At 37.5% G+C, this 10780-nt stretch overlaps 1 protein-coding gene across 1 annotated transcript; it reads right to left on the bottom strand.

Moving 5' to 3' along the window:
- Nucleotides 1-115: 115 nt before the first annotated feature.
- Nucleotides 116-6431, bottom strand: adprh (ADP-ribosylarginine hydrolase). The gene is made up of 8 exons (XM_007572779.2): nt 6266-6431; nt 4918-5032; nt 4724-4832; nt 4136-4234; nt 3954-4059; nt 3230-3496; nt 2210-2424; nt 116-1567 (listed from the first exon to the last, which is right to left on the bottom strand). Exons 1-8 carry the CDS (start codon nt 6271-6273, stop codon nt 1419-1421), a joined length of 1068 nt encoding a protein of 355 aa, XP_007572841.1. The 5' UTR covers nt 6274-6431; the 3' UTR covers nt 116-1418.
- Nucleotides 6432-10780: the final 4349 nt, after the last annotated feature.

Raw genomic sequence — 10780 nt, 5'->3', positions numbered from 1 at the left:
TGTTCATTGGTGAGAGCGTCTGCCCAGTCGAGGACATTTTTATTACTGGTGATGATGAAGATGAGAGGACAGCCCCGCAGCTCTTCCCTCCACCTTCTTTCCCGCTTTTTTTTTTTTATCCTGGACTGCGGAGAGAATCAGAAACAGGCGGGGCGGGGGCAGCAGCAGACGTTTTTTCTCTTCCAGACATGTTTTTAAGCCTTGTGAGGTTTTGTATTTGCCACAGCACGAACGGGAAACGGACTGATGTAAAAGATTGAGAGAGTGACAGAGGAGGGAGGTGAAGATGTGAGGGGACTTTTAGCAAAAAAATTTTTAAAACTCAATCTAGTAGTGAAAATCTGCCCCCTTTGCCCTTCTTCTCTCCTGTAGGAAAATATAATTAATAAAAAAATGGACAAGACAAAAAAAAGTTTAAAAACAATGACTAAAAAATAAAGTTCTCTTCTCAACTACTGTCTTTTGTTTTTATTTTACTTTCTACTGTAATGGTGCAAATGTTCCTCAAAACGATTAATTGGATTAGTTGTGAATAAGATGTTTAATCGTGATTAATCACCATTACTCACATTTGAGTAATCCAATTAATCATGAGTAATCTGATTAAACGCAATTAAAAGATTGTAAAATTTTAAGCAATTAATCGATAACTGGAATATACAGACTCAAAAAAGGCCATTTTGCTGAAAAAACATTCATAGCTGTGTTTAAATCAAAACAGTGCAACAAATACATTTTGCATTTAACTTGGAAGAAAAATCTTAGCAAATATATTCTACCTAGTACTGCTCAAGCGACAATTTCATACTTAATCTGGTTAAAATTCTGCCAAAAATCTCTTAATTCAATTGATAATCCGGTAAAATAATTAACACCTAAACAGTATGGATAAATCGAGCCGGAAGAGCTGACCTTTTTTTCAGCTGCAGATTCATCTATTCACTAAAAGAATGCTACATTATTGCATTTAAGGCAAAAATATATATTTTCTATTTATTTTAAAAAGGAACTATTTGCATCTTTTAATGTATGTCTAATATTGTATAAAAGGTTTAAGTGGTTGGAAAAAAATGGCACATCCTGCAATCATTCAGATCAATCGATTAATCATTAGAATAATTGATCAGTTACTAAAGTAATATATTTGCAAGACATTAATTAGTCCGTGTCAACTGTGTATTTAGCATCTTTGATCATTTGCCTTTATTCAGGTAGCCGAAATGAGGTAAGTTCCTCCACTGTCATCTCAGGAATGGCCACCAGGGGGAGCGCTCTAAACATAAGCCAGGCTGTTGTCACCCATGAGGAAAACGACTCTAGGTTACTGGGCCAGGCTTTTCCCTTCAGGCTGAACTGACAACACACTTTGTGGGTCGATGGGAGCTCGCCGGTTCGTTGGCCCGGTTTCTGCTGCTGTTTTAGTGTGAGAGGGCGTAGAGTTGTTCGGCGCAGCGCTCCAGTCGGTCGCGGTACTCCAGGTTGCTGTAGTTGCCTTCGGGGACCCCCTTGGTTCCGTACAGGAGACCCCAACAACAGGCGGCGATCACCGCTGTGCTGTCGCTGTCACCTTGGCAGAATCAAAGAGGAAGGTATAAGTAAGTCGTTTTACTTCGCAGTGGTAGGGATTAAAGTTATTAATTAAAGTTTATTGCTCTTATCGATCGACTGATTGATTGAGCGGCCATTTTTTTAAAAACTAAGTTTTTCTTTTGTATCAACATGGCCGACCGTCTGTCCGTAACATGAAGTGCTAAATTTTTAAAGCGCATATAAACATTTTTGTGTTAAATACTGATTGAATAAACAGAAAATTGTGGTATTCTCACATTTTTAAATTTAGAAAGCCCCTTTTCTATCAAGCTAATGTTATGTCTTCCGGTTTTCTGGTATCACGTCCTCGTCTTCATAGCGGATCAGTAATTTTGGTTGAAAGTTGTCGTTGCTCCATCATTCATCTGAGCGCTATGGATAACTTAAGGAGTTTGTCGAGTGTTTATATTTCAAAACGGCGCTGCATAAAATGTATTTTGCATCCACACCGGACTCTGTTTGGACCGTAAAACGGCAGCAGCAAAAAGCTCAACATATGCAGAACTAACCAAACTAAAATCTCATTATCTAAGAATAATTTTTTGCAAAAAAAGTATAATGAACATATTTTGTAAGCCCACAGGGCACCTGTAATGTTTAACTACATTTTCTAACTGACCTCCATGGAAAGCAGCTCTGTTCATCAGCTCCTCCCAGTCGGAACCGGCGCCCAGTAAGGCATCCAGTGCTATCATGGGAGCATCGTGGCCACAGGATCCCCCCCAGCCAGACAGACTGAAGCTCTTATAGGCCTTATCCCGCTCAGCTGGACCGTAGGACGGGGGCCAGAGCAAAGGGCCCACTCCGTTAGAGAGGCCCCTGAGGTCCAGGTACCTGATGTCGGAGGCAGAGCGTTGATAAATCAACATGATTAACTCGTGTGCTGCAACAAAGCAGTTCGGTATCTAATCAATTAGCTCTATCTATCTATCTATCTATCTATCTATCTATCTATCTATCTATCTATCTATCTATCTATCTATCTATCTATCTATCTATCAGTCGTCTGTCAGGCTGGACTTTAGTATTCTCTGCAGCTAGACTGGATCTAACAGGGACATTTGGCACAAAATCATCTCACCATGTTATTCAAATGTCTCAGTTTCAAACTAAATATTTTATTAACAATCCAAACAAAATTTTTAACTCTTAACTAGTTAAATATTGAGGTACCTTTGAGCTAACTAAATATTTAGTTTGAAGCTAAAGATTTAGCTAGCTGTATTTAGCTAAATATTTAGTTTTCAAAACAAATATTACTACTACAATAATATTAAATACTAAATATTTAGTTTGATTAAATATTGAAACTAAATATTTAGCTTGAAAACTAAATATTTAACTTGAAAACTAAATAACTAGGTATTTAGTTAGCAAATTATTTAGTGAGTTGACTTAGTTTGAAGGTAGAGATTTAGCTTGTTAAATCTCTAAATATTTAGTTTGTTAAACATATTTAACAAATATTTAGTTTCAAACTGACATGTTAAGAATGAACAACATGGTGAAAATGTTATTAATTTAACTTATGACATTAAATAACTCAAATTTCTGATTGTGAAACTTATCAAACAGCGGCCTATGAACCTTTCACAAAGATAAAAAGGTAAAATTAACAACAGATTTATTCGTTTCTCACCACTGCCACTTGTCGCAGAAGTAGCCCCAGTCGCGCTCTGTCTCGTCCACGGCGAAGCCCCGGCCCTGGACAATGGTCCGCGCCACGGGGCAGGCCTCGTTGATCAGGCCCAGGCCCCAGGTGGTCATTGGCCGCCGCTGGACGGCGTAGGAGGCGAACAGGGCTGACGCCACGGCCCCCAGGAAACCCGTGGGGTGCGGATGGGTCATCCTGCCTGTCTCCACGGCAACGGCCACGAGCGACAACAGCTGGTCAGGCTTCGGGTACCTGAAGCAGGGGACGTGTCTCAAATTATCTTTTCACAGAGTCAATTTCGTTCAATTAACTAAACTAATTAAAGATTCATTTTAAATGTTTATGACTCTGCTAATGGAAAATTCTGTTTCCTGGAAAATTGAATTTTCTTTTTGACAGATTTTGAACCAGATGAAGGTAAAATTGAGGAGTTCTGGGTAAACCATATTTACAAATAGTTGTTTTAAGCTTTAATGTAAAATGTATTCATTTTTGAGTTTGTATAATTATTAATTGATTATCAAATTAGTTGGCGGTTATTTAAATTAGTGATTAATCACAGTTACTGATTAATCGTTTCTTCCATATTTGGAATTAAACTGAAAAAGATGAAGATTTTCATTTATTTTTCTGAGTCACGCCTTGCTGGTTTGTTGTTTTAAAAAACCAAAATGAAACGGGTTTAAGTCAGCAGGACGAAGCGTCTTACTTCAGACCGATGCACATGGACCGCATCGCCGCGCCGCAGCCCGTACCCTCTGGGTTATACGGCACTCTGTAGCCCTCTTCCTCCCCTGGCTTCAGCTGGGAAACACCTTGAAGAGCACATCACAGCTGCACATCTATCTTTCCAAACAGCAGATTTTATATAATTTTACAAATAAAACATACCCAGAATGCTGGAAGGGCCGGGTTTCCTCCCCTTCATGTCCTTCATGGCTTCCACATACCGACCGGCCACCTCATGCAGGAGCTCCTCCCCCGTTTTCCCTAAAAAATGCCACAATTTGCAGACTTTAAATAATAATGATAAAAAATAACATTTTTAGAGAGCTTTTTGGACATTCAAATCTAGAACTAATCTGAGTGGCTTTATGAATCAACCTAAAGGTCAATTTAATTGTCCATTTTTAATTCTGGTCTTAAATAGAGCTTCAATTAAACTGTAACTCTCGGCAAGATTGGGAATTATATTTAAAATCTTTAAGTTAAGGAAAAACACTGAGACGAGAGAGATTTGTGGTAGGTTTCTAATGATTATTTAATAATCAATTATTCTAACGATTAATTGATTAATCAGATTAAGATTAAATGAATGAAAACCATAAGAATTTATATTTCCTTTTTTAATATAGAAAATAAACTTCATTGCCTAAAAGGCAATAGCAATAATATACAGTATTATAATTGACGATTATTTTAATAATCAATTAATTCAATTAATCGTTCAGCTGTAGTTTTTGGGTTTGTTGACCTCACCTGTTGCCAGTCCTTCAGCTGTTGCCAGGTGTAGAACAGTGTCGTCGCTCACCGGCCAATCAGGAAACTCCACCTTGATGTTCTTCAAACCACCGAGCTCCTGCAGCTCCTACGGGGGCCAGAAGAGGACAAACATCATGAAGTTTTTCTGCTTTGAGATCAGCTCCTGAAGATGCAGGCTTTAGTTTCCTGACTTGGTGAATAGCTGGTCCGGACTCGTTATACTCCCAGAGCTGGTTCCTGTAGCCCAGAGCATCACCGGCACCACTCAGCACCATGCCCGCCTTATAATGCTCCACCGTAGCAAATCTGAAGGTGCAAAGAGAAACGATCCTGGACCCTTAACATGGTTATGCTGCTGTCAATCCACAAACCTTTCTAAGAGAAGACATCTTGTATTTCTAATAAGATAAAATAAATGTGTCTCTTATACAGATTAGAAAAGCTACATTTAGCTAAAATGCTAAGGTTAGCTAAAATGCTGACAATAGCATGTGGGGTGTAAGTAGCATGTTGACTATCATTGACTTGTTCAACTTAGCAGACAAACAACTGTATAAGTAAAACTTAGCTAAGACATTAGCTAGATAAAATGATGCCAATTTTTGAACATTGTTTTAATTGTAAAGAAAGGATGAAAAAACTGTTGGCTATTACTAGCATTTTGACTATCATTGACGTATTTCATTCAGTGTAAGTTTAGCGTTTATATCAAAACTAGCTTAAATGCTATTGTTAGCATGATAGCTATCACTAGCATGTTGATTTGCTGTGGCTATGGTCAGGTGGAACCATAGACAACAAATCCTAAAAAACAGTTTCTTTTTAGATCTTTAAGACCTGACTCCATTGACTTGTACACTGTTTTAAAGACGTGTTGTTTTCTTTTTGTTTTGTTTTGTGCTAACTCCAAAAACCACGGTCTCAAAATAACAATATTATCACAATAATTTCTGGGGCAATTTAATGTCCAGCTAAAAATATTTTTTTGTGACATGCCTAGTGATAACCGAAAATTGTGTTTATTAGAAAGTTAGAGCATTACACAAGACCACTGAAAATTATTTTTAATTTAGAAATGTTATGACTATCATGGAGACTCTACCTGAAGGCTGATCTCCTCCATGCCACGCTGCACTGATGCAGTGGTTCATGCAAAAGGAGCCCCAACCAAGTATTGAGAACGCATACAGTGTAGTAGTTTCAATGGGCCAACATTTCTATGCAAAAATGTTATTGATCTTTGACATTTTCGGACAAAGTAAATAATTTTTCTTGTAGCTATTCTATAAATTCTGTAAATTCCACTTTCTAACATTTATTACTAAAATAAATAGAGTTCTTGGATTTCCTGGGAAACATCTGTGCATGATATTCCTCCAAAGTGAGTCAGTGGTTATAAATATATTTATTATGAAGCGTTAGGCTTCTTAGCAAAGAAATAAGCGGGTGATTAAATAAAAGTAACTGTCTGGCTTTGTTAGAGGGTATTGCACCGGTTCGGTATCGCACAGAAACGCCGTTATACAGCATCAGCCTCACCGGTCCATTGTAAAGCGTCCTTCCCGGAAATCAGGCCTCAGGCGACGGACATTCAGTTTAGTTGACACCGAGGCCGCGGTGCTGCGGTCTAACCAGGCTCCGCTTCGTAACAAACGGTCCAGCCAGCCCCCCACGAGCCTTTTTCTATGGCGCACGAGTGCTCAGTAATACGGTAAGCACGTTTACGGCTTATTTTCAAAATAAGAGCCTGCTTCCGGGGCTTCATTTTTCCCCACGTCTAACCAAAAGCAAATATATATATTATAATCTTTAATGATACACAATGACGCTTTATTTTTCAGAATTTAAAATCACATCTGAATTTAATCACATCTGATTACGTAGAGCTGCCTGTTCCTCAAAATGTTTCATCCATGTAAAATTCAAAATTATTCTAATCAATTGCGCCACTAGATGTCACTGTTTCATCCATGTCTGGAATTTCAAATACTTATAAAGTCAATATTGTCATTTTTTGAGGAGAAAATATCTGAATACATTCAAGAAGTACATGTTATGGGATTAAGAATGTGTTTATTTTGATATTTGAATACCGTAATATTTAATTGTCCCTCAAATCTAGTAAGCTACAATTTTTTTGTTGCAGAAAGGAACTCGGCTCACAAATTTATTGGTTCTTCTTGGTAATCTAATCTGTATTTCAGCACAGAAAGAATGTAAAACTGATAAATAGTATATAAAAACATATTTGACAAAGTTTTTATAAAATACATTGTTTAAAATGGAGTTTTAAATATACATACACATATATTTACTACAGTGTGTTTCATCATTACAGTGTGATTATATGGTGTTTCAGGATCTGAATAATTTATGTAACTAAATAACCATAAGAAATTTTTAACTAAGCAAATATTTTCCATGAAAATGCCAATATTTTCCACATAAAATAGTTTATTATGACTTTGAAAGTGATTCATAGAGTTAAATTATTAAAATAATCTGTAATGTTATTTTTATAAACTACATTCGCCGTTCTTCAACTTTGCTTCATACTCAACTGACATTGAGCTTGTGTGAAATCTTTATCTAATCTACTAGAAAACTGATTTATTTCTGACTGAAAGAAGGATGCTGTCAAACAAGCTTATCGTAGAGATAGACACAACAATGTTGTGAGAGAAGTTGAGCCACCGAGGACGAGGCACAACAAGAAACAAAAAGTGCCATTCAAAATTTGCTTTGAAGAACACAAACATCGTTTTGATAATACTGGAAACCATCATGATTTACTGGTCACTGAAACCATCGTCACAACTCAGGAGACAGTGGATAAAACAGGAGAGAAAAGGCCACCTGAGAGGAAGCAGAAGAAGCAGCAGCAGCTACCACTGCAGGTCTGGGTGGAGCTTCGCGCCCCCATTGATCAAAATATTTCTGTTGACATCACCAAAATGCAAGACGCCTCACTGGTCACCATAACAGAAACCATCCCTAAAAACCAGGAGACAGTGGCTCAACCGCAGGAGAAACAATCAATTCAGAACAAAACCAAAAGAACAGTACATTTGTATTTTCTTTTTTTTTTTTTATTGAAAATGGAAGAAAAAAAGATGCACAGATTTTGTTTGTACAGAATTAACCCAACGTTGGATTAATTCTATTTTAAAGAATCAGCAGAAGCNATTTCTGTCCAATATTAATGTATTAAATACGGCTGTTGGCCAGTTCATGAGAGATGGGCGCGAGGTGCTGAACCCGCTGTGATGAACCCGATTCCTGATCAGTCCATATTCTGTTTCGCACAGATAAACGACGTTTCATCTCATCCTGTCTCCTGGCCCTTATTCACACAACGCAGAACTGGTTTATGCTGATCGATTAGAATTACCGAGGTTACACCTCACTGGTCACCATAACAGAAACCATCCCTAAAAACCAGGAGACAGTGGCTCAACCGCAGGAGAAACAATCAATTCAGAACAAAACCAAAACAACAGTACATTTTTATTTTCTTTTTTTTATTATTGAAAATGGAAGAAAAAAAGATGCACAGATTTTGTTTGTACAGAATTAACCCAACGTTGGATTAATTCTATTTTAAAGAATCAGCAGAAGCTAACGCTAACCATTAACCACAGAGTGCCAAAAAGAGTTGAGCCATCCACTTCTGATGCATGGTTCTGTCTCTAACACTGTCAGCTTGTATATTATTTCATATGAAGACATGATGATGCTTTAAATATGTTTTTTATACCATTCATGGGGTTACATCTCTGTGGTTTTATCCAGATGACAGCGGTAACTGCCTGCTGCTGCTGGGGTTTTCTCTACGGCACCAAAGGTGTTCCTGAGGTCAGTTATTCTTGATGGACTTTGACAACTTTAACATGTAGATGTGCTGCGGGGTTCGGTGTGTTTCGGTTCGGTGAAAAGAAAAAAAAAAAGCGATCCAACAAACCAACTCTGACAGATCATAGCTGATCAACCAACGCTGTGTTAGCTTAGCTAATAGCAGCGGTAGCTTATCTACCACAGATCACTAATGGCAAAATAAACATCAAACCTGAAAATATAAAACTGTCCCGGACTGAATGTTTTGTTCTTTGTGTGGGAAATGTTTGTGTGTTTTCTCGGTGTTGAATCCTGTTGTCAGTTGCTATGGCAACGAGTCTGCGTGTAGGGCAGCCGACAAGGTGAGCGAGAAAAAGGAAGAATAGAAGCGGTTCTGAGTCGTTCTTTATCAGGTTTTCTGCGTTATTTTGACACTTTCTTTGGCGCAAATACATCACCAGGTTTTATTTTGGTTCTACCGGCAGCGCTGCTGTGGATGGCATCGAAAATAATCTTTTTTTTCCCTCCAGCCTTGTGCGCATGCGCTATATTTAAACATAAACAGTAACATGCAGCTTGACTAATATATAATATAAATGAATAACAAAAGCATGTTTATGCTGTAATTGTAAGACGAGAAAAATCTTTGCTTGCAAACATTTTGTTTGTGTTGTCATGACCTCGTTTTAATGACTTAGTTATTCTTCTCTACTGAACAAATATTTGGTGTCATGGTGCCTTCTACTGGGATTATTCGTGCTCTCATAGAAAATCAGCTCATCTAATACATAAATCAAAGCTTCTGTAAATTGAAAAGATGCATCGTGACCACTACAAAAAAAAAACACACCACTGTTTTTATTTTCCTCAGGATTCATAGATGAGTCCAGATGTTTGAAACAGAAACCAGAACCATTTGATTTGTGTGCAGCTCAGTCAGAATCTCCTTGAAGTTAATGTACTGGACGCCGAGCTGTGATGGGAGTGATTTTTCCACCACAGGGTGGCACAGTTTGTCTTCAGTGGGAAAACATTAGCTCTGTAACGGAGCTGATGATGGATGCTGGCAGGCGGCCATAATGATCCCAGACAGTGATTCCCTGTGGCTGATCCACTCGGTCAGACGACCGGGAGGCTGGTCGTCACATGGCAATGGGCCGGGAAATAAAAAAAAATACAGATGATCTACTTTCAGAAATGCTTTGACTTTCATTGTAACAGTTTAAATAATTGTGTCTCTGTTTTCAGAGAAATGCAGCATGAATGTCAGAAACAAATGTTCTCTCTCTAAAACGGCACATATCATTTAAAAATGTTATACTTCAGTTGTGGTTTGGCTCATGATGGTTGAATACAATTCAGAGAAAGAGTTCCGGGACGTATATGGCGACTTATCTAGTGGTGAGGATGTAGCTTGGAGACCTAGCAAACCGGGACCCACAAGGTGACTGATTATGATTAAAAACATTTTTAATTATTTCATTTTGTAGCTTCACATCCATTTGTTGCTCTTTAACTTCTCCATGGGGTTCCTTATTAAAAAAAGGTGATACAGATAAACATTTTATGAAAAATAAGAACATGAATGATTATTTTATTCTTTCTGAACATTTCTAGTCAAATTTGTCAAAAACATTTAAAAACAATAGAACAAATTAAATGTTCTTTTGTTGTATTTATGTTATTAGCATAAAGATTATTTTGTCTGTTTTTTCTGTAGGTTAGCTGTCTTGACCATAACTGTAAAGAACTCAACTCGCTCTACTCAAAGTTATTTTTCTAATGTGTCCCCTCACAAATGTTGGATACAACGGTTTAAAAAGTTTTTCAGAGATTAAAAACATCTTGCACCTGTAGAGAAATTAAATTTGGGATGAGAAAAGGCAAAGATGGCTTATTGGACTGTAACAGTTCCTTCCCCTGATAAAGATTTAAAATATGCTCCAGTTCAGTTTGCAGGCTCTAAAATAGGATTTTTACACTTTAAATTTGTTCCTGATCAATTAAGAATAGCAATAGAATTTATGTAGGCTAACTTTAGAAGTGAATATATGGAAATGACCTGATTATTATTATATTTATTATCATTATTTCACTTTGCTGCTGAAACCTCTCACCATGTTGTTGCTGCTTTCTATTGCTGTAGTCTTAATGTTTCTGCATTTGCTGTTGTTTTGATAATGACTTCTTTTCATCACGCTGAGAGACGCCCATGACTAT

The sequence above is a fragment of the Poecilia formosa genome, unplaced genomic scaffold (assembly GCF_000485575.1).
Source record: "Poecilia formosa unplaced genomic scaffold, Poecilia_formosa-5.1.2 Scaffold308, whole genome shotgun sequence".
NCBI classification, from domain to species: domain Eukaryota; kingdom Metazoa; phylum Chordata; class Actinopteri; order Cyprinodontiformes; family Poeciliidae; genus Poecilia; species Poecilia formosa.
The sequence above is the reverse complement of the archived record's forward strand: the minus strand, read 5'-3'. Positions and strand labels throughout refer to the sequence as shown.

What these genes read in the sequence shown, in the direction of transcription:
- adprh (XM_007572779.2), bottom strand. An exon ending in AGCTGAAGGACTGGCAACAG is followed by an intron (nt 4,235 to 4,723) that starts GTGAGGTCAACA and finishes GGCATTTTTTAG; the next exon opens with GGAAAACGGGGGAGGAGCTC. An exon ending in TTCTGCGACAAGTGGCAGTG is followed by an intron (nt 2,425 to 3,229) that starts GTGAGAAACGAA and finishes CTCCGACATCAG; the next exon opens with GTACCTGGACCTCAGGGGCC.